The 25254-nt window shown below is 35.2% G+C and overlaps 1 protein-coding gene across 2 annotated transcripts in view; it reads left to right on the forward strand.

Moving 5' to 3' along the window:
- The window catches only part of Naaladl2 (N-acetylated alpha-linked acidic dipeptidase-like 2), a gene marked incomplete in the record, with an annotated part of 1228826 nt that overhangs the window by 1013004 nt on the left and 190568 nt on the right, over positions 1-25254 (forward strand). For both annotated transcript variants that reach the window (XM_005383020.2, XM_013513456.1), the window contains 1 exon segment: positions 22370-22516. In XM_005383020.2, coding sequence (XP_005383077.2) covers positions 22370-22516 — 147 coding nt within the window.

Here is a 25254-nt window from a genome sequence, read left to right on the forward strand (position 1 = left end):
TATTTAACCACAGCCTTGCCAGCATTTGTTATTGGTTAATTTCTTAATGCTAGCCATTCTTACTGGGGTGAGATGAAATCTCAGTGTTGTTTTAAACAAATTCAAAGACCCAATCCAAAAATGGGCAGCTGAAATGAATGCACACTTCTCAGATAAATAAATACAAATGGGAAATAAATACATGAGAAAATGTTCAACATCATTTGTCATTTGAGAAATGCAAATTGTACTATTGATATTTAAAATCACTTTTTTCATTAAAACCATATATATATCTGTAGTCCTCACTTATTTATGGTTTGGATTTTCATGATTGCAGCTACCCAAGGTTGAATGTCCTATAAAAATATTAAATTAAAAATTCCAGGAATAATTTTAAATCATATACCATTCTGAGGTGCAGGATATAATCTCATGACATCCAGTTCTATCTCTCCTGGCAACTGAAGCATCCCTTTGTCTATGATCGCTATACATACCTTTGCACATTGGTCACTTAGGAGCTGTATTGTATATTAAGTTGACCACTGCGAAACTGCAGTGTTTGTAAACCGTATTTGAATCAGTAATGCCCCCAGAATACAAGAACAGTGAAGCTGGCAATTTGAATATGCTGAACTGAAGCCATAAAGTGCTACCTTTAAGTGGAAAAGTAAAACTATAAGATATTTTAAGAAAGAGAGACCACATTCACATGATATTTAGTATGTAAGTTTTAATATACTATTTTCTAGTTTATTATTAGTCATTGTTGTTAACCACTTATTGTCCCTGATACATAAATTAGATTTTATCATAGGTGTGTATGTATAGAAAATATTATGTATTAGTTTTATATATCTGAGGTTTCTGGCATCCACCAGGTATCTTGATACAATCCCTTGTGGGGAAGAATGGAGTACTGTGTATATAGACTACATAAATACTGAAACTGTATAAGCTGCGTATGTGCAGTATACTGTAAGGAGAATAACATAACTAAGCTTATAAGCAAACATCAAAGTTGTAGTAAATAGAATTTTTTATTTAGTTAGAAATATAAAGTTCATAAGAAATGCAATGAATAAAGTGTTGTTATTCCTTCATTGGCAGTTCCTAAAAGAGCAATGTGCTCCCTGCAGGGTTGCTTCATGTTTTCTCTTTTCTCTTTGCTTCCATAAGGGCCTCTAGTGAAAAAGAAAATAGTGCACTAAATTTTTCATGCAAATTTTCAGTAGTTTGCAAATGACTAGGGGCAATTCTGCCTATTAAATTGTTTTATTCCTACTACTGGTATTTTAAGATGTTGAACATCTAGTTTATATTGAAATATACAGCTATATTTTCACATTACTAAGTTTTACCATATTATGTGCTTGTCAAAATCTGCATGTTCCCTTTCTTATAAGTTGTTAAAGAAATGTTCTATTAATATGTGTGTTCTTGTCCCAGTCTTAGAGTGCTGTGTGAGCAGCTGAATATTTAATACAGTTATAAGATGTGAAGCATACATTACATAATATACTAAAATGTCATCTTTCTTATGTTGCATTTTACATGATTTTATTAATTTAGAAACATATACTGATGAGTATAAGATATTTTATCATTTTTTACAAGTGGGGAATCAAGTACGTACTGACTGTGTGTCAGAAATTCCTAGATTTAACTGCTTAATTCAGTTGGAAGCAGGGGGAATGTACAATATCATCTCATTCAATTTTAAGTAGGTACACTTTAAGAGATACTGTTGGTGAAAAATTGGTGATTATTATACATTTTTATCATTTTAAAAATTTTATGAACTGAGTTAAATTTACTCTTTAAGATTTAGACTTTCCTTTGGCCTTCCTGCTTTTCTTTCTTTTCTCTTTTTTGTTTTTTTTCCTGTATCGGGGATCAAACTCACAACCTTGCACTTGCCAGGCAGGAGCTGTGCCACTGAGCTAAATCCCCAGCTCTTGCCTTCCTGCTTCTCAATGAACTCAATATACAAATAAGAGTTATAGGCATATTGTTAAATAGCCTTGAATAATAATCATTATGTTTTGCTGATACCTCATGTTATATATTCTGAGCAAGTTAAGATCCAAGACAGTAAATATAAATAACTTGTGTTTCAACTAAATTATTGTACTATTTATTTCATGCTGTACCTATTGAATAAATAAGTTTACAAGCTAAGAACAGTCTATAAATTCTAGATATCTCCAGACAAATTATACTCTACTTGGCATTTTACAAATTTATAGAATGACTAAATCTTTACACTATGTGAGGACATGGGGACTTAAAATTTCCTAGATGGCCTGTATTGACTTGGGTACCAGTCAAACTACTGGAATTCACAGTTTCAGGGTTTGAGTGTTTTAAAAGAGCAAGTGTTACAGGATGAGAAGATTTTAAAGGTACCTGATAAATATTTCTCCCAAATACATCAGAAATCCTTTTTATTATCTGTTTTGAGTCTGTACCAGTTTCTTTTCTATTGCTAGGGCAAAAAAATCTGGTATATAAAATTCAAAAATGAGGAAATTTATTATGGCTTACAGTTGCAGAGGACTCAGTCCATGGTTGGCTCATTTCATTGCTGAGTCTGAGGTGAAGCAGAACTCATGGCTTTAAAAACAAGGTAGAGGAAAGCTGCCAAGCTCATGGCCACTTAGAACACTAGTGTGTGGAAAAAGCTGGAGAGAAATGGGTTGAGAGCCAAGATATAGTATCCAAGGTTACAGCTCAGTAATCCACTTCCTTCAGGTAAGCCTCACCTCCTAACAGCCCATTCAGTTACAAGCACATCAGTGGGTTAACCTATTGATGAAGTCAGTGCCCTTGAAATCCAGTCACGTACTTAGGAATCTTTTAATCTCGTCAAGTTGACAATCAAGATTAACTGGCACAGAGTCCAAAGTCTTTTATCTGTCTGTAGATTAATTTGTAGCTTCTTCATGAAATCTTTACAGTTACACTTCACTTAAAGTTTGTCTTTCTCTACAGAGCTTTTGTTCTTCCTTATGGAACTAGTTTATTATTTGTTTCTTTGGGTTTTTACAAAAGGTTTGAGTCTGTGAAATTTTGTTTATTTGAAAAGTGTAGCTCCTAATGTGATTGACTGCCTTGGGATTTCTTTTGCTTTCAATTCTAAAAACTATTCATAGCTAGTAATGATACCTGGGGATTATAGCCTCAAAATTAACATGTTTCTGCAAAATTAGGATTATGTCATGATCTAAAAATTTCCAAATATGTCTAGCTTTTTCAGGATGTCTCCACTATGATATTATTACCATTGATTGATTCATTAACTTGAGAAATATTTATCTAACATCTCTTACGTAACTGTAAAAAGCTGTATTATGTAAAAACTGGGTTCCTATGGAGTAAATACAGTGAAGGGAGCTGGATAATAGAGAAGTCCATATAGAAATGAATGGGAGGGGCTGGGGATTTAGCTCAGCGGCAAAAGCGCCTGCCTGGCATGCACAAGGCCATGAGTTCGGTTCCCAGTACCGGAGAAAAACCAAAAAATAACAACAACAACAAAAAAATAGAAATGAACGGGAAATGATCAGATGATAATGAGTGCCATACAGGAAATGTAAGCACAGTAACCACATAGTGACTGTTCGACCACTTCATGTGGGAAAGCAAAGGAAGTCTTCTGAGAGGAGCATTTCAATTAGGACCTGAAGGAGTTGGTCTGCTTTAGGTAGGAGAAAAGCACTTCAAGAGGTAGAATCACATAGTCCTAAGTGTGGATGTCTGCAAGTGGGGGATGAGGACAAGCAGCAAAGAAGCAACCAGGAGCCCGGTCGGTAGACTTTGCAAGCCAGGGTCATTGTTCGAGTTCTATTCTGACTGTGGTGGGAATCCTTGGAAAGTTGAACCAAGAGAAAGGATTTACACTCTAAGTTATAGTGTAATATTATTTTTTCAAAAGTGCTCATCATGCTACTAGACTACATATCATTATGTTTAGTATAAATATGAGATATAATTGAAGTACTTGACAGTTTTCTGTATCTAGGCCACTTCTAATATTCCATACTTATGTAATACTTTTAAAGTCTAACATTATAATACAAATAATGACATGGTAAATAATGACTCTGCGAAATGTTTGCCCAAAAAACTGTTATCAGTTTGTGCCTTCTTTGGTACTGTATGAGCATATAATTTGTTATAGAGTTACCAACTTTAGAAATCATAAATGTCATGTTATTTTAATGAACAAAATCCAAATGATTACATATATTACATACATAGCCCAAGATGAAACACTAAAGGAATTAGAGAAAATCTCTATATTAAGCTATAATTTTTCTCAACTTAAATTCATGCAATTTATGTTATCTATCCCTATTTACCTTAGTCTAATCTCATTGTCCTGCTCTGATTATATCATATCATGCTGTTGTTAGGGCTTGCAAAGTAGCCTGAATCTTGGCCAGGAACATCAAAGAAAGCTTTTTGCAGATTTTCTCTGAGGCTCAGAGAGCAGTGTCATTTGGCATTAAGCTTTAGGGATATGGGCTTTCAAATACTTTCCTAACTTTAGTTCCTACAAACCAAGGGCCTATAGTTGAGTCCCAAACTTTCCCTGTTCCCCTTTTAATTGTTGTTCCAAGTCAGAATGAAGGAATAATGAAATATTCTTCGGTACATATATTAAGACAGAAACTCAAATACAATTGACAAAGTGATCATATGAATTATTTGCCTATCCAACACAATACTCACTTACCTCATTGGTATTGGAAAAGACTTTTAATCAATATATTGTCTTATAAGCTATTGAATCTGTATTAATTTCCTAAAGTAATTTTCAAACTAATATACTGTTCCCTTTAAAGCATATTTCAAACATAATATTATTTAAGCATTTCATATATGTATTTTCTACCTGCTTGTATTACAAGGTCATACTCTGTGCTTTGTAGAACATGTCAAACTTAGTAAGTGTTCAGCAGTTGTTGATTGTGCAATAGTTATAAAGTATGATTGTATGTTTTATAGCATATATAATATTCATACTTGTAATTACTTACTGGTGTGCATACTACAAGCAACCCTCATAAATTACAAATAATCATTCCTTTTACTATTTGAGAGAAGAACACTTCTCTCAAAATTATTAGTTTAAAGGTTTTTATAGTTTCTGGGCATGGGATACTTAATGGAAAATTTTACCTTCCCTTTAAGCTTGAGCTTTGAACTGATCTGACTTTAAAAACAACAATATAATGTTTCTTAATTTTCTTTAACTAATGTGTGATGGATGCAAAACCTCAGAGCACAATTTCAGTTTAGTCTTCAATTAATGTGACTGGCACAGAACATCAGAAGGGCAGGTAATGCTATGAGCCCACTTGTATCCGTCAAGGTTTACTAAAGAAACTGATATAATACAATATACACAAATGTACAAGAAATTACAAGTTTGGCTTACAACAGTCAGCCACAGAGTTGGATGAGGAAGTGTGCACAGGGTATCTGCATGCTGGAGATTGATGAGCCCAATCCAAAGCCTGGAGCTCACTGCAGTGTCCGTACAAGTCCATATCAGGAGGCTGACTGGTCTATGACAGAATGCTGAAGAATCCACGACGAAGGTCCAAGAGTCTACACCAGAAGGCCGAAGAGTCCCAGGCAAAAGCCAAACAGTCTGCACCAGAAGCCAGGAGATGACCAAACTGAAGGCAAAGACTGGAGTTCCTCCCAAGAACCAGCAGCCAGTCCTTTCTCAATTCCCTTTTATTGTATGCAGCCTACCCGCCCTGGAGGCATGTTCCTCTATGCTCACATTATCTGCATTCCTTCCTTTTGCACAGGCTCAGGATGAATACAAAGTAAGGACCCTGGCTTCCTGATGAGTCACATAGTTAACCTTCTAAACTTCTCAAAATGACACAATGAACAACATCCCAGAGTGATAAGGGCATGTCCTTTTCACCCCAGGATGCAGAACTGCTGAGTCACTTAGCCAAACCTCTAAACAGCACCTCCTTCATCTACCTTGGCACACATTAACTGGGACAGTAAATTTCATGCATCAGAGAACATTTCCAAAACACAATTAAAAAAATAAAATATTTTGAAAAGTCATGAAGAAGGTTTAAGAAGAAAGGAATATTCCTGGAGTAAGGAATATTTATAACTTATTGTTGATCTGATCATTGGCAATCACTTGCCTATCTGTACCTCAGTTTTCTCATCTGTCAGAAAACCGTACTATTCTACTTACCTCAAAGTGCTATGAAAATATAAGGTTCTACAGGTTCAAATCAGTATAAAGTGCAAAGCACTTAAAGAACAAGATAGTACACTTTTAAAAAATCTATCTCTCAGAGCCAATAGTTTAAAAAGTAGTAAAAGATACACTTACCCTCAGATGATGGCAATTGTACTCCAGGTAGAATGCTATTATAGATTTTTGTATGAAATTGTTACTGCCAGTTAGTGCATTTAAAATTGGCATTGTTTTGCTGAATGCCAAACATATAACCAAAAAACTTTCAGGAAGTCAGACTCTGTGGCATGGGGAATGAAATTCTTATTTTTGAAAAACATCTTGGTTCTCTGAACTTTAAGAAATATTTTATAAGCTTTTATTCCATAATTTATATCTGCCTTTAGAGCAGCAGTAATTCCTTGTATTTCTTTAATCTCTGACCATGTCTTTACTCATGTTAATATTAAAGGAGGTGATGTTCTGACGTTCGATTGCCTACTTGTTGGAAATGGAGAATGATCAGAAAGAATGCTTTGCAGGGCCACAAGCACAGCTGATATAAGCTCTTACTGACACACCTAGAGATGGGACCAGAATGATGTTTTCTTCAGGGTTCAAAACTGCTCACTTTCAATTTTGCACATAAACTATAGTGGCAATATGCATAAAAGGATTTGAGTGTCTTAGTCCTGACAAGCTACTGTAACAAAATACCATAGAGGAATTAATTTTTAAATAACAGAAATTCAGTTCATAGTTTTGGATGCTAGGAAGTCCAAGATCAAGGTGCTTAGAGATTCAGTGTCTTGTGAGTTCTGATTTCCAGATTCATTGATGGTGTGTTGTAGCTGTGTCCTCCCATGTTAAAAGGATGAAGGGCATCTTTGGACTTATTTTGTGTTGACATTACAGCCACTCATGAGGCTCTGCCCTTCACACCTAAGCACTCCCAGAGAACTCTATCTTCTGATACTATTACCTCAAGATTCAAGATTTCAACTTATGAACTGGGGGGAAACAAAAACATCCAGACTACACTAAAGAGTTTTCATCCTCAAAGCTAGTGAAACTAAATGCATATCATGCAAGTATGTATGAATAATTCCACACATAACTTTAGGGCAAAGCATGCTCTTTGATGTATTTTCAAGGCAAACTTTACTTCAAATCACTGTTATGAGATATACAATTGAGAATATATTCGCTCTTATGTTTGTGTTCTGCCTACTAAATATTCTTCAATATCTCTAACACCCTTGAAGTTGGACTTAAAAAATAAGGTGACATATTCTATTTGCTTGCTTTATATTACTGGCATAATTCATTCTCCTAACTACTTTTTTTATCCTGAAATATACAAAATTGTCTAAGGCCTGCTATTGAAAAATCCATTTGATTAATGAATTCATATCAAGGGTTACAACTGATACAGAATTACAAGACTTGTACATAAATACTATTATAGACACTATATATAACATATATTTTATAGAACAGTATGTTTAGATTTTATACATATATATAAAATAGAGGTAAATATTTACCTCTATGAATGTTGTTATACCTCATCTAACATTTAAAACACCAAGGGGGAAAAAAGCAGTTACCGTGTAGAAGACTTTGGAATCTAAATCCATCATGAAGGGTAGTATTGACTTCTGGGCTCTGAAGTACATAGGTTTATATGATACTGTCATTTGAGTAGCTTTTCTGTGCATTGGATCTCTCAGTCTCTGGATCCTCAGATGAGGGTCATCAAATGCTCCCTAGGGCTTTTGAGAGGTTTAAGGCCTTGACATACATGAAATGAACAGCATAGCATCCTGTGTCTTCATCAAAATACCCAGTAAATTGTGAGCACTTTAAAAACATAATTTACATTGTATATTAACAAGCTCTTGAATTCTGTAATAGGAATATATAAAATTCTTTTGAAGATACTCTTTTTGCTGGATCTTAGAGTAACTATCAATAAAAGAGTACGCTAGTGTCTAAGGGTCAGCTCTGTAAAACTTGAAACAGAGATTCCAGTGCATGTGAATTATTAAGGGAGTATTCTTTAGGAAAAATCTGTATGGATACAAATGAAACAGGACAGGAAAGGAGAAAGAGCTGACCAAGGAATAGATGCTTCTTTACATAAGGATCAGGCAAGATATTTCTGAGCAGAGGATACTTCAACTAAGAAGCAAAAATAAGAAATGAAGGGAAGTTCTTGAAAATAAGCAGAGTAAAGTATGCTAGGTACACTGAGTGGCAAATTCAGGGATCCTGAGGCTTGACTTGTTTGAATAACACTGAGGAGACTGGTCCATCTGAAGAGAAGAGAATGATAATAAAAGTGGTATGAACTGAGGCCAATAAAAGAGAAAAATCAGAGTTCCCTGTGGACCTTTATGCTACTTGTGGGGACAAACCATCTCAAGGATTTGATTAAAATACAAAAAGATTAAAATACAAAAAGATTTTTATGTGGGGGGAGTTAGATTATGAGGAAGGAGGAGGTGTTAGTGTTAGGTCATATCTAATTTTGTCTCAAACAAAAGAGGATGGGGACTTTGGAAGCAGTGGATGTAGCACGACGGGGTGAGCTGTGGGATATATTTGAAGTTTAAGCATCATAATTTACGTATGGATTAGATTTGTTTTTCTCAAGCAGTAAACTCTGGGTAATTGCATTTGAAGCACCCCTGGAATTAGCGTTGGTAAAACTTCACATTCTTGGGTCTCACCCCAGACATATTCAAGCAGAAATCTACAGAGATGGCCTAGAAATCTGTGTTGGGATAAGCCCTTCAGGTGACCCCATGGATGCTAAAGTTTGACAGAAACTACTATGCGACTTTCTGTGTGTGATTTGACTTTTCCAGATACGTCCTTGTGTTAGTCAGCTTGGGCTGCTATGACAAAGTACCATCAACTTGGTAACTTTAACAAGTATCTATTTCTCACGATTTGAGAAATTGGGAAGCACAAGATCTAGCTGTCACTTCCTGGTAAATGCTCTCTTCCTGGCTTCTGTATGGCTACCTTCTTGATATATCTCACGGGTAGAGCAAGAGAGAGCTCTGCTGTATCTTCCTCTTGTACAGGCACAACCTTATCAGATTAGAGGCCCAGCTTTGTGGTCTCATTTATTACTTCCTCACAGGCTCTGTCTCCACACACAGATTGTGGGTAGGGCTTCAACTTTCAACAGAGCTTAGTCCATATCACTCCTGTAAGTGAGTCATACTGCATTTGTTGTGGGGTTTTTTGTTTGTTTTGTGACTGGCTTATTCGTTTAGCAAAATTTAATCTTTAATGTATTAACCTGAAGTACCTATTTGATATCTAAATGAAATGTCAAGGTGGTAGATAGCAAAAATGTACTACATGGTCATTTGCATTTTTGTGTCTGCCTGAAAAATATCAGATCCAACACAAACTCTCACATCCTTCCATTTAAAGTACTTTGAGTTCCAGACATGAAAAGCAGAGAATTTCCAGGTTGTATTTTGAAAGCTGATTTCTTCAGAATCCCTGCATGAAGGATACAAAGTCATGAATCCTGGATTTGGAAACAAAAACTATGACAGGAATTTGGATTTTGTCATTGCTTAAGTGACATATATGGTTTATTTAATTTCTTTTGGCAAATGTAACTTTAACACAGGTTGGGGATAAAGACTTCTCTCCGAAAGTGTTGTTTTAGAGATATGTGTGAAAACACAAGGAACATTCTAGATGTGCAATACATATTTTTGTAATCTGAATTTAGTTGTATGATTTTAAATATTAGATTGTCACTTTTGCTCTATTGATAGATTTCTTTGTGCTTTTAGTTTTAATATTAGTTTTGTTAGTATTTTTCCTGTTTTGCAGTTATTCCAGTCTATGTTGTTTTTTATTATTTCAGTCTATGTTGCATTAAAACATGTAATGAACTGGGCATGGTGGTGCTCGCCTATAATCCCAGCACTGGGGAGGCTGAGGCAGGAGGACTACCATGAGTTTGGGGCCAGCCTGGGCTACATGAGCAAGTTCAAGTCTAGCCTGTACTACATAGTGGGAATATATATATGTAATGAGTGTATGTAGTTTGTGCTCAGCAATTATCCCATTGCTGAAACAAAATTCCAGACACCTGAACTTTCAAGGAGGAGAGGTTCATTTTGGCTTATGGTTTCAATCCATGATCGCTGACTTAAGGCAGAAACAGAATGGCAGAGGAGCCTGGCAGAGGAAAAGGTGCTCAGGCCATGGCAGCCAGGAAGCAGAGAGAGATGGGAGGAGCTGGGTACAAGAATTCACTTTCCAGTGACCCATTTCTGATCAAGTCCCGCCTTCTAACAGCACTTTGAGCAACTTGAACTCATCAGTGGATGTGTTCCATCCATTGAGAAGTATGGTGCCCCATGATCTAATCCCCCTCCAAATTCCCAAGACTTTTAGAGGACACTGTAGATCTAAATCAGAACAGTTTGCACGCATCTAAAACAACAATTCATAATGACACAATATTAGGAATTGCTTTTAATGAAAAGCACAATTTCATTAAGAAAAAATAGAATTTATTTTAGGAAAACTTTTTTAAACTTTTGATGAGAAAAGTGCCTAATAATGAATGAAAAAATATGTAATGCTTACCCTGTGTTTTCTTAGGAAGACACAATCATCTTGTAAACAACCTCACCTCAATTACAATTTAAAAATTTTCTTAGTTCATATTTTGTGTAAGGAATTAAATGAAGATACATTTTATAAGATTTAATATTTATATAACATTTTACATGTATTCTCTCTTTTTAGGAAGTGTATTTAATGAGAAAATGACTACACTAGCATGTACATGCTTCCTAAAAGTCAGAGATCAATTTGAGAAAGACGAGCAAAGAGTTAAAAGAAAACATCCTTTTAAACCAAATTTTATTAGGAGATGTTGCATTCCGTATCTGAAAAGACTTTAATTTCTAAATACAAACATTTTACATCTTAGAAGTTAGGAGAAAGTAGTTTTAGGAAATTTGCTAGGAAAATTTTGCTAAAAATGTAGGCAGTAGGCAGTGCGTATGTTACTTTAGCAGAAATGATGATTCATCATAATTACAGTTACATAAGAAGTGTTTATGTACTAGACACTGAGTGCTTTGCATGTATTATTTAATTTACTTCCCCTAAATTTCTCACAATATAGACATATTCCCTTTCACATTCAGAAAACTTCTAGGCTTCAGGAGATAACTACCCTATAGTCATACTGCTAAAAGAGACATCAATACCTTTTAAAGGAACATACAAAATTTCTTACTTCATCTGTAGTGTATTTGTAGGTCATGGCTTTGATCTTTACTATTTATCTTAAGTATCTGCTTATCGCAATGTGCTTCATTCTGTCAGTACCTACTTATTCATTTCCTACAGGAGTCTGATAGGACACATAATTTACTTGCAACCAGGTTTTCCTTAGTGAAAATTTTAGAGAATGCTTTTCAGAATTGTCATTTCTCATGGAATTACATTGTCTACTTCCTACAGTTAAAACTAAGCTAGTGTACATCGTGTTTATGTATTTCCCTTCTTTTTCTCTTCCTTATCATTTCTTTCCTTTGGAAGAGTTGATACTTTTAGGCCAACTATAGCTTTATACACTTTTGCAGCACCTATTTTATTGCACTGACCAATATGAGGGCAATAGAAAATGGACAAAACAAGTTCTCTACCCTGAAAAAAACATGTAAGAGGCTGAAAAGTATAAGAATTGAATTACAATAGATATAAGTCAGGGAATATAAGATATAAAGGAAAGAATCATGGTACTTTCTAAACAAAATAACCGTTCCTACATCTAATACAATAAAACCTAGGTATTGGGTGCAATCTATCCTAGGTAAAGTGTAGGTTTTCTACATACAATGTTCCTTAAATACAGCAGTGGACACAAACTGACAGTCTCCCTCTAGAAAAACTCTCCCTAGGCTCCAGTGATGTTGGTCTAGGGTTTAAGGTTAGGCAATGATGCTGTCATCTGTCAGACTTAGACATATTACTGGTGATGGTGTTATTTCCTCTGTCCGATTTCACACTCTCAGCAACTTCACTTGTTTGAAATGGTAATGTGCAATGATATGCTACCCACATCCTTGTGCCCTCCTGCTTGCCATGTCTGCATTTTTAAAATCTTTTTCTCCCTGGGTCCTTCTAAAATTAAATGAATTACCTCTTTGAAACCTGAGAACAGCCACCTGATTTACAACTGCCCTGTGGCCCCGGTCATAGAGAGGATAGCAAACGTTTTCCTGTCTAGTGAGTGATTATAAATATATGCAGAAAATTATTCTAATTGTTCCTTGCTTCTGAGTTACTTTCTTTTTGAATGTCTAACTTTTTAAAAGGAAAGTTACTAAGTTGTTTTATCTAAGGAAGATTGTGTTTAAATATTTCCTTAAATATATTTGTAGCCTGTAACACTTAGTGTTGATTTGAAAAATGTTAGGTTTTTCAGCTAATTTTTTTTAATGCCTAGCAGCTGGAATATATCATTGAAATGCTGACATCATATTATTTAAAATAGCATTGCCTAAGAGGCTAGGAGAAGCTGTTTAAGACAGACCTCAAGAAGGCTGTTGAAATAATAGCTGAAGTTATGTTATGTCAGCCAATTCCTCAGCATGGAACAGCATTGTGAGGCCAGTGCTGTTATCCTTCACAGAGACATAAAATCTATATCTTGATCCTTTTAGTCATTAAGGGTCCTATGGGAACGGTACCAGGGGGAGTGTGCTTTTAGCTAGCGTGTTGGCCAAAGGTCAATATGATGATACTGCTCTACCTTCTCAGTATGCTCATATTTCATTTAGATATAATCACTGTACAGTTTTTGGAAGGGATCTGGGTTTTTAATTCTTTACACAGTTAGCAATTCATGAAGAAATCATTTAGTTGTTGGAATGACCCATAGTAAACCTATAAAAGTAATGCCAGTGGGGCAGAGGGATCTATGGAATCTTTTTATCTAGTAATTACTTTTAAGTCACATTTTCTTTAAACTGAAAGGGTAATTTTAATATAGTTGATTAGTCAGCTGCCTAACCACTTTTTTGGTACAAACTAAGAATGCCATTGCTCATTTCTTTGGTTAATCTGAGTAGGGGGATCACTGGGACAGGGACGAAGGATCAACAATTTAAATTAAAAAACCCTACCTACCACTAATTTTGCTGTCTTTATATCTCTGGGGAGTAACACTTTATATCTGTAAAATGGAGTAATAATACTTGCTTTACCCATTTCCCAGAATCTAATGTTATGTCTGTTTTTAAATAGACATTCCTAAAATAATCGTCTCCTTAGAATAGGTGATGTTGTCAATAACAGAGTTTGAAAATTAAATTGATACTTGTCTAGAAACTGCAAATGCATACACCATGTGAACAAGAATAGTCCTAAAGAAAATCATGAGTATAAAATGAATACAGCTTTGTTTTTTGTTCCCCTCTAATGTTTGGTTTCTGTTCTCTCCAAGTATTTTACTGACTGGTTATTTTGGAGTGTCAAATTTAGTGATCTTTATACAAGCAAGGCTTCATGGTGTTGTAGCCCCAATTCCTGTAAGAGAGAAACTCTGCTCTAAAACAGAGGCAGTGATTCTCCTCTGTTCCTTCCACAAAGGTGTATACTTGCCTTTGGTGTTCCTAAATCTACCTTCCTACATTAAATGTTTGTCCATAATTCTGCTGCTCTGTTTTACAACTCATGGACATTTAAAAAAATGTTAACATTTCTGAAATTGGGAGATATTAGTCATATGGTTTGTTTGCTTTTATTTAGCACCCAACAGAGGCTCTTAAAATGCTATATGTTACAATTCAGAAAATTTTAAAACTATGACTATATAACAATTTCTATTGGAGCCATGTAACATCTATTTCTAGAGAGGAAATTGTATTACATGGCTTCAACACTTTGAAGAAATAAAAAAGTAGACCATGAAAGCTTTTTTGCTCGAACCATGTTCTTTTCTTCTCACAGGTATCTAACCCTGAAAGCCAACAGCATTAGTATAAGTAAAGCTTATATACTTGTTTTTGAAATTTTTAATCATACAAATTATAACATTGCATACAGCTTTTCTTTACATTTTTAAAATAAAAATGTATCTTGGAAAGTGTTCATTATTAGTGTATAAGCAGCTTCAATTTCCTATTTAAAGACTAGGTATTATTCTACTATATCAATGTAATATAACTTATTTAACCGTCAAAGGATTTGCGCTAATTTTTTTCAGTAATTTAAAGCATCAGATTCACTACATTCTTTAGAACAATCCATAATCAAACTTGCAAAAGGCCTTTTAAAATAAATATGAAAGATATTTTATGACTTTTATGTGTACAAAGTCATTTAAAATTTTCTGTAAAGTGTCAATTCTTATACACTAACTTTTTAAAAATCTGCTTGCTGATCATTTCCCTTTATGTTTACCCAAATTAGCCATTTGTTTGTGAAGTGAGTTGAAAATTTTTTTCCTACATTTTCAATCATTTTTGCTTATGGTAATTTTTATCATATAAACAAGTTATAATTTTATGTAGTTGGACTAATTAATCATTTTCTCTTCTGAGTGTGTTGTCATACACAAAAATGTCTTTTCCTCTCTGAGATTAATAAAATTATCTTCTATTGTTTTCTCTATAATTCCGTGGTTTAGATCTTTACAGTTTAAACATAGATAGTTTTATTATTTTAAGGGAGATTTTTACATAAAAGAGTTTGGTTGAAATGTGAATATTTTTAAAGTTCTAAAATAGTGTACCTGTTTTATGGTTACACAATGGTTTGTCTGAAGAGAAAAACAGTTCTTGAGGTCATGTGAAATTGGTGAAGGGCCTAAATTATAATGTAAAAGAAAGGGAAATGAAATGAAGTTTTTGAAGTAGAGAGAGGGAAAAAATGCCAGTTAGACGTGAGAGTGAAATAAGGAGAAATACCTTCACTCTGTCCATTTTCATACTTCAAGGTTGATTTTTAAAGCATTAACAAATATGCAAAAAGCATTTTCTATTTTATAAGTACTTCAAGTATGAAATATTTTTCCACATCTTATAACAAGATTAAAGTGCTAAAACAGAATAAAATGGGAATTAGAGTATTTTTTCATTTGGTGACTTTATGTAGATGACAAGAATAGCAATTCTTCACGTTTCAAGTTGAAAATACTCAGTAATTAAGTGATATAACCTTTGCAGAAAGCCTGAAAAATCTGAGACTGAAAACTCTATCTTGGAGGTTGAAAATTCTAATTGTATCAGGTGAAAGCTAGTTTTATTCCTCTACCCAATTTAATTTTTAATAAAGGTCTTACAAGCTATGTAATTTTATTATTATTACAGTTTTAAAAGTTATTTTATATCTTAGAAACTTACTAGATGCTGGTATTTAGGCTTTTTTAAATAATTTTTTGTTTGGAATATTAAAGACAGTAATTTCTTGTCTATGATTGTATTAGTAGAAGACATCTTAATTTTTTTTTTTTTTTGTACTGGCTAATACCAAAACTCCTGAACCCAGGAGTTTCACACTGAGCTACATCCCCAGTCTATTTATTTATTTGTTTATTTTTGAGACAAGGTCTCACTAGGTTTCTTAATTTTTCAAGCTGGGCTCCAACTTGAAGTTCTGCCTCAGCCTCTCAGAGTGCTGGGATTATAGATGTGCACCACCACGCCCAGTTTCTTCAATGCATTACTAAAAATTAGGTATTATATTGACATGAAGACATAAAAAATACAAAATATATAGATGAACACATGATACATTTGGTGACTGGATGTTGAAGAAATGCCACATAAGTACAATTTGTTACAGTGAGGTCCAATGATGGTAACATGACTTACAAAATGACTCACAGAATTTTGTAAAAATCAGATTTAAGATTAGGTTGTTTGTATGTATTAACATGGTCTTGTGCTTTGATACATATGGAGAAGAAAGAATGTTACATTTGGAGTGAAAAGATCTAGAATTTCATACTACTTCTGTGGCTCTGGGGCCTCTTTTCCTAATTTGCAGATGAAGCTATTATGTGAGGAGAGGTTCTCACCCCTCTCCCCAGGACAATTTTGGCAGGCTAACAGGGTTTATGTAAATTCATTTTCAGAAATAATTTTGAAAATGCTAAATTTTTAGAAATACATAAAAGTACCGAAGAATCCAGTCACATCAAACCATACTTACCTCAATTGGTAAGCTTGCCATTGCTTGACAGAATATCTGAGAAAATACCTTCTTAAATGGAGAAAGATTTCTTTTGGCCTCCACTTCAGATGTATCTGTGCCTGATCTCTTGGTTCTATTGTCTCTGGGCCACGGTATGGCTATAATCATGACACGAGTATGTGTGGAACAAAGGAAAGCACCTAGTGACACACAGGAGACAAAGAAAGGGAAAAATAATGGGGGGACAGGAGAGCAAGAGGGAGCAGGAGAGGAGGGGCCTGAGGCAAAATATCTTCCAAAAGCGGGTGTCCCGTGATCTCCTTGCTCAGAGGAGGCCACAGCTTCTAAGATTTCTACCACCTTCCAAGAGCCCCACCTGCCAGGGACCACGCTGTTAGCTTGGTAAGACCATCTGCCCAGGGGCTGGGGATTTAGCTCAGCGGCAAAAAGCGCCTGCCTGGCAAGCGCAAGGTCGTGAGTTCGGTTCCCGGTACCGGGGAAAAAAAAAAAAAAAAAAAAAAAAAAAAAAAAAAAAAAAAAGACCATCTGCCCAAAGAAACTGAACAAACAGGATGCATACTTTTTGTAGAAAAGTGGTTTGTGCTCACTCCCATTCATATACTGAAGAGTAAATCCCCAGTGCTATAGCATTTGAATGCAGACCTTTAGCTAAGTCATTAGATCATGGAAGTGAGGCTCCCAGGAAGGGAATTAATACTCTTACAAAGAGAGGTGAAGATATGGGGTCTCTGTCTTTACCCTCTGCCATAACATGATACAAAACCAGGGAGAGTCCTCCGTTAAATTTACATTCATGGCACCTTGACAGAGTTCTCAGTTTCCAGAACCATGAAAAAAGAAATTCTCTGTTTAAGCTGTCCAGTGTATGCTATAGCAGTCCACAATAATATATGTATTTTATATAGACACATATATAGATACATTTATATTCTATATATACACACATATATGTATGCACTCTAAAGATCTATATCTATATTGATGTCCATGTCTATATCCATCTTGAGAGACTGACTCTAAAAAATTGGCTCTTATGATTATGGAAGCAGACAAAGTCTAAGATGTGCCACCAACAATAGCATAACACTGGCTGAGCTTGAAGGCCTACGTACCAAGGAAGCTGATGGTATACATCTTAGTCCCAAAACTTACAAGTTTGAGACCCAATAAAAGCTAATGTTTCAATTAAAATCCAAAAAGAGGAAAAGTCCAGTGTCCAAGCTCAACACACCCAGGGGGTGGAATCATCTCCTTACTCATGGAAGAGTCAGATTTTTTGTTCCATTTATGCCTTCATCTGATTGCATAAGGGCCATATACACCATTGAGGGGAGCTGCTTTACTCATTCTACTAAAGCAAATGTTAATCTCAGCCAAAAACACTATCACAAAGATACCTTGTATTTGACCAGATATGTGCAAACCATAGGCCTAGCCAAGTTAGTTATTACAGTGACTACACTGAGCAATCATTTTGAACATAGTAGGTATCACAATCACAGCCTGTACATTAATATACAATAAAAACAAGAAAACCAGTGTGAAAAATTCTCTTTTACACAATTGAAATGATAAGAACAATACTGAAATTCTAAGAAGGATTTAATTTTATTATAATGTGTGGAATGTAGTTCTTTGATTTGGATGGTACACTTTTCTTGCTGTTTGAATGAGTAATCAGCTTAGGTCTCCTGGGCATGGGGAATGAATGGGGATGTACGCGGGGAAAAGCAGTGTGGGGGAAATGTTTAAATTCTTAAACAGATTTTTAAACACTTCAGAAACTTGTCAGGGTATCTTGGCATCCTTATTTAACTAATGTAAATGTTGATTTAATTTCTTATACTTAATTTTTATGATCACTTACTATTATGTATTTCCTTGCAACTTAAAAGTGTATGTGCAAATTGTATGCAGCGTTAGGGCTGAGACAGTGATTTCAAGTGCTCACAGACGTGTCATGAGAAATCAAACAAGTGATAACTGTGAACTTGCTTATTTTATGAACTGGAATAAAAATGCTTGTTATCAAACATTAAATAGGGAACATTTTGAACTCCTTAGATGAAATACTTAATATGAATTTACTCAGCCTTGTAAATAAATTTAAAAAGTTAATTGACCTGCACAAATTTGTTACTAACCTTCCCTCTCCCACAGTGCTTAACTTCTAGTAAAATAAAGAAAATGAGCATTTCTCTCTACTTTCCTCTCAGATATTAGTTCTTATGGGGTTGAGTAGATCAGTGTATATTACTTGGTATGAATCTATTATAATATGCTGAAGTCCTATGTGCAAACGCGATTGACAGTAGGATCAAATATACACTTAGAATCACCTCAGTGATGTGAATCTTACCTAGATTTTAAATTGATGGATAATGTTGATTTAGAGAATGTGGATCTGTGTCAAAATTGTATGGGAAATCTCTACATGAAATGCCTCTAGGGAACAGATGCAGTATTAAAATTGGAGTCCTTTTTATCAGGCTCTCTTACCCTGAATCTAGTTAGGAGCAGAAACACAAAGGACACAAAATGAGTACAGGTTTAGAGGTAATGCGCTTCCTGTCCTATTCACTGGCTGAATTAGGAGAACAAAGAGAGAGAGAGAGGGGAGAGGGGAGAGGGGAGAGAAGAGAGAAGGGAGAGGGGAGAGGGGAGAGAGAAGAGAGAGGCTGTTTCCGATAAGCTCTGCAGACTTTCAGGGAAATTCTCAGCTCGGTGATGAAATTCTGAGCCAGTCTACTCTGCGGACTCTTCAGAGAACTCTGTTTTATCCCTCACGCTCCCAAGTTTGGGCAGGCTTTGTTGAAAACGCTACCCTGCATTCAATCATGACTGACATGAGGCTTAAGAGGGAAGCACTCTCAGCTCTAGGACCCAGCTCTCGCTTTGCCCAACACCCTTGCACTCCCTTCTACTTCTTAACCATAATAGTCCATCTTTAGAACCAGACATGTGGTTCAATACTGTCTAACTTTCAAACTACAATTTTAAAGCATTTCTACATGATGATGTCTGTCCCCATCTTCACTGGCTTGCAAAAGGAGTTTATCTAGGACAAAGATGACAACACAAAGATTTAAGAAAAAGACAATTATAACAATAAGTGGATGAAGTGGAGGAAACCGGAGTGAGGAAGAGGATCCAGTACTGAGGAAATACAACCCTGAAAGCTGGACATGGCCCTTTTAATTTGCCTGAACAATATAAAACATGCAAATGAGACTGTAGCTGGAAAGATGCACAGCAGTGGGATGATGCAGTGAAAATATGAAAGCTATGTACAGGGAATAGCCACAGCAAGAGGAGAGAGATGAGAGAGCAAGAATAAGTACTGGTTTCAAAAGAAATGTCCTGGACCAATACAGGGCCCCAAGGAGATAAGTCAGAACTCCATGGCAGAGCCAAAAAAAATTTAAAAAAATAAAAATAAAGACTGATTACAGAAGGTTATTTGTGTCATGGTAGCAAACTGCATATATGAGACATCACTACCTTCAGTCAGAGAGGGCACCTAGTCTTTAAAAATGATGGCTGAATGAAAATAGCATCAGATATTCTACTTAAATATCATGTTTCTTTTAAAAATGAGTTGTTTAACAAGCATATGTAATGGAATTATCCATTTTTGAAACATATCATTCTTCAATTAAGGGAAAGATTAGATCTGAGAAGAGTACAAGACATTTGAGATTGAGTTTGAGAATTACATATGTAAAATGAAGTTAAAGACAAACATTTATATTGATGTCAGGGAGGGTGCATATACCACTTGAAAAGACATAGATGTTGCTACAATCAAAAGACTACAGACCCTGTTAATAATGCTTTATTTTATTTTACTGTTTAGATATTTAGCAAAAGTAAATGCCAGATTCTTTCAAATTCTTACCAATGACACACAATAGTCCAACAATCTAGATTTCAGATTTCACAAATTCAAAAGCTCTTCCCTCCCACATAGTGAATTTGTGCGCAACAAGCTGGGTGTGAGGCACTGGTCAATGCTTTGCCTTTCCAGGACATTCAAATTCAATGGGAAAAATAAATCTACTCTTGCTAAAAGAAACTCCTTCAGAGGTTCCAGTTTTCAGTACCTAGATCTTTCCAAAATACTTGGAATTTTTGCGTAATATAAAATAATTTATTTGCTTTTCGTGATCTAGTACTTAAGGACATGTTGTCCTTAAGAATATAATAGATACTTCTTGAGCTATTGCAGCTGAATAAAAAAAATAAAAAATAAAAAATAAACCAAACAAAAAACCCAAAAACCTCTAGAAGTCTAAAAACATCAGGAACATATTAAGGAGTAACCATGTACTACCTCCCACTTCAGAAAGGTAGGTTTTGATGAGAAGAAAATTAGTTGAAGTCATCCTGAAAAGCCATTAGGTTGCTCCCAATTAGATGATATGGTATGACCCTTTTCTATTTCTAAAGTGCTTAGTCACCCAAAATATTTTTAAATATCATTAAAAACCTGTCTCATCCATACACTCATGCTACCTTTCCATTTCAGTAGATAAAATTTTTATTGTAAAATTTTTTCTATCAGGTTCTCAAAACTGAGTAGGTATTGAGATATTATTATATGTTTTAAGCATCTAGCACTATAGTGGAAAAAGGTTGGAAAAACTCATTTTAACATTAAACTTCAGATTTTCAAGTCATTTGATAGTGATACAGGAAAATAAAAACTCCCAACCTGAATGATATCTGGGACTAGTTCATGTTCTCTAAAATCGAAGAATGAATCTTAGGAATGATGGAGGTTAAGAGCATATATTTATTGAGGGAAAGAAAGCTTCTGTCCAAGAGAGGGACAGAAGGGGGGACCGAGTGGGTTGCCCCCAATCCTGTCTTTTTTAGGAACTTTTATAGAGCAAAACCACTAGGTGAAGTGGGTTCAAAGAAAGGGAAAATGGCGGCCAATGAGAATTGTTTAGGTAGAATTGATGAAATTGGGATCAAATGGGGAAGCAAGTCACATGGCAAGGAGCCATGAATACAGAGCAGGGGCTTTTCCTGTAAGGGGTTGGGCCAGGGACTCTTATCGATCCCTGATGTCCATCCCTTGGGGGTAAGAGTGTGTGTTTTTCTAGTCCTTTGTCTTGAGGTCTGGCCCACAGATATCTTATCTTGTCTTTGATGTTGGCTCCTTCAAGGGCCTGGCCCTGTCTGTCTATAATATTTCTATCTAACTCAGCTGTCTGTAACAATAGGTTATATTTGGAAGTATTTTGAAAATATAATATGCCTAAGAGGCACAAGATTGAGGAGCCAGAGTTCTGATTCAATGGTAAACATGTATTCAGGATACACACTATATCCCTGATATCAAATGTGATATCTTTATAGTTATTTGTCTTATTTTTCTCACTACAACTACCCAGGAGTGGGTATTTTTTCATGTTTCTTTGAGATTATTGCATCTCATACAGATCCTAGATATATGAAGAACATATTTAAAAAGGCATCTGTAGTCAAAACTAACTATATAAACACTCAGTTTGCTTAATGCTTATTTTTAATGTTCACAACTCTTACTTTATTTCCCAGAGGTTTCACTTAGCTGTGTGGCTGGTTTGTAGAGACTCAAATTCAGAATTTTCAAGCTGGAGTTATTGCTGTCAAAACAAATCTATGGTAACAATACTTTTGAAGCAACAACAGCAAGCAAAGGTTGATTCCTGCCTGTACTAGTCATGCTTCCTTGAGCATCAGGATAATAGGAAAGTGTTTGAACAGATTACTGTTCCTACCCTCAATGTTCGCATCAAAGAGGACAGGTACAATCCAGGCCTTTGCTTGTTGAACTTGCTTCTTGGTAAAGATGGTGCTACTGATCCATGAACACATTTTGAGTAGCACCCACTTAGAGATGACTTGAGGAATGGAATGTATATTAACAGTCTAAATTATGTCTTTCAGAAAAATAAGTTCAACTGTACCAGAAGAACTCGTTGCCCAGAAACCAATGTCAGTTCTGTACAGATACAAGGTGACGCTGACTATTTCATCAACCATCTTGGAGTTCCTACCGTGCAATTTACTTATGAGGACATCAGTGCACTAGAGGTGATTGTTTCTGCAAATGCACCACACACACACACACACACACACACACACACACACACACACACACACACACACACAATATAGCAAATGTGCAGAATTTGATTTTATCATGGGCATTCATCTTTCATACCAAACAGGTCACTATAGAAAGTGGCTTCAATTAGAGAGTTATTCTTGTTTTTCAGAGGCTTTGTAATGGTATTTGAAAACATCAGCTATTTTCAATAGTGTTGAATTCAATTTAAAAAGATTTATATTGTCACTGACATTTTCACACTGTGCTTTGCCACAAGAAATTTGCAGTAGTTGGATTAACATCAGAACATAATTGTAATCTTCAATATTCTCAGAAATAGATGACATATGCAGTAAATTCCCCTTTCTTTGACCGAGGGAAAACACACCTAATGTGCTCTGTGTCAGTGGAAGTCTTGTGGCTAGATACCCAAAGTTTGCCTGTGGTTCACCTGCCTAATAAGATGCTACTTTCTTAATGAAGGAAACCTTTCTCTCAAAGACTATCACGAAGGTATGATTCACCTAAATTAGTCTGTGTTCATCGTTTTGGTGGGCCTAGGTCCTATTAATCTCTCTCAGAATTATGTTGCAGTTAGTTTCTCTGTAAATCTAAATATTTTGGAATATTTTACCTTTAATCTTAAGAAATTGTTCATATATTATTAAGAGGCATTTGAAACATTATGGAATAGGCTGCTAGAGGCAATTACTAAATGAATGAAATAATGGCAGGAAAATAGAGTAAAGCCTGATTTGCTCTCAAATGCAGATGTTTCTGAAAAGAAATATTTAATTATATTTGCACAGGTTCAAATTTAGAAATGCAATATCTTAATTTCTAATAGCTTTTAGCAATATTTAATTTTATGTTTTTCTGCTGCCCCCAAACTCCACTTAGGTTTCCCTGTAAATAGGTAAGTATGACTAACACCCATTTATATCCTGAGAGGGGAAATTCTTGGCGAGTTCTTCTGTGATGAGGTGTAGTATTGGGGAATGCAGATATAATTATTTTTTGTGTGTTTTTCAGTTAGGATTTTCATATGCTATTGTTAGAATAGGGTACATGAGTAAAAGTGTCTTTACCTTTATGCAAACACAATATGTGCTCTTTAAGAAATTGATATATTAAGAAATAATTCATTTTTAAATTTCCTGCTCAATATCTTTTATATCTTTAATCATTCTCCCATTCCAGTCCATCCAGCTGCTGTCATGGTAGCAAGCTGAATAATAGCTCTTTTTGCTTAAACATGTCTAATCCATTTTGGGTGAGTTTTAAGGCAAGAATTGAGAAGCACTCTGGAATGGCTCTGAAAATGGAACTAAAGTTCTGACTCTCACACTTAGCAGACAAATTACTTACCCTCTCTCAGAACTGCGTTACAAATGAGGCACTTTGGTGTACTTGTGACATCGCTTTCTGAAGGTGTGGTGAGGCCTTAATGGCAACCATCTGTGTAAATGTTTAGTTAACAATGAGCTCATACAAAGACCCCCCACCAACCAGGGCTGTCATCATGATGATTATTTCTGATTTCGGGTTCAACAGATTTGTGAGAAATTCGTAAACGATTTAGAAAAGAAGACATCAGTCAACAGGAAGGGCTTAATTGTTAAGTATAGTCAACTTCTGAGGTTGAAAAGATGGAATTTAATGAAGTTCAGCTGGAAGATCTGATGTGGTGCTAGAAAGATTTAGAGTCAGGGCCCTTTGAAGTACTAAGAAAGTGTGAGTACCCAAGGAATCTCCTAAAGCTACAGTTTCTCTGTTAGAATTGGTTTAGTATGAAGGAGCTAAACAATTTTTCAAGTAATATTCAGAATGTATAACTCTTCATGAAAATCAGTTTATATTATGTTACCATTTCTGCAAAAGTAATTAAAATAGAGTCTCCTCTGTTTTATAATCAATGATCTTGCTAATATTGATGTAATGGGGAGGATTTTTTAATGGATTTGCCCCTAACAAAATATTGCTGTTTGCTGCTCTAAAGAGCAGATATTAACCTTTATTTTCTGTGTTAGTCTATGATAAATAATTCTATAAAATATTAAGTAGAATTGTAAATATTGAAAATCATTATCCATGATGAAAAAATATTTATACTATTTCCATTAATAAAGTAGGCAAAAAATTACAGCCTTCCAGGAATTTACTTGCATTTTATTTATTTATTTATTTTGGTACAGGAATCGAACTCAGGACCTTGCACTTGCCAGGCAGGTGTTGTGCCGCTGAGCTATATCCCTGGCCCTGCAATTTAAAATGTAATTTTTATGTATAATCTTTAAGAACATACTTCGGTGGACTGGGAGGGAACAAGTAATCCTGAGCTTTCAAATCTTTCTCTATCAATCATCAAGTTATATAGGTCTCTGAGTTTCTGTTTGTAATTAAAAGCGTTATCTATACATTACGATAAGCAAAACAAAACAAACATAGTATCTGCCACCCATTGAGCACTTGCTCAGTCAAGTATTCTAAACCTCTTTTTTTTTTTTTGTCTTTATTTTTTTGAAACAGGGTCTCCCTATGCAGTTCAGGCTGGCCTTGAGCTCGCTTTGTAGCCTAGGCTGGTCTCAAACTTGCAAAGATCCTCCTGCCTCAGCCTCCTGAATGCTGGGATTAAAGGCGTGTGCCACCATGCTCTGCTAGACTTCTCTTTCATTTAATATTTACAACATTTTTGCAAGTTAGCTATGATTATTCTAGTCCT

This window comes from Chinchilla lanigera, unplaced genomic scaffold, assembly GCF_000276665.1.
Source record: "Chinchilla lanigera isolate Chin_1 unplaced genomic scaffold, ChiLan1.0 scaffold00019, whole genome shotgun sequence".
NCBI lineage: Eukaryota > Metazoa > Chordata > Mammalia > Rodentia > Chinchillidae > Chinchilla > Chinchilla lanigera.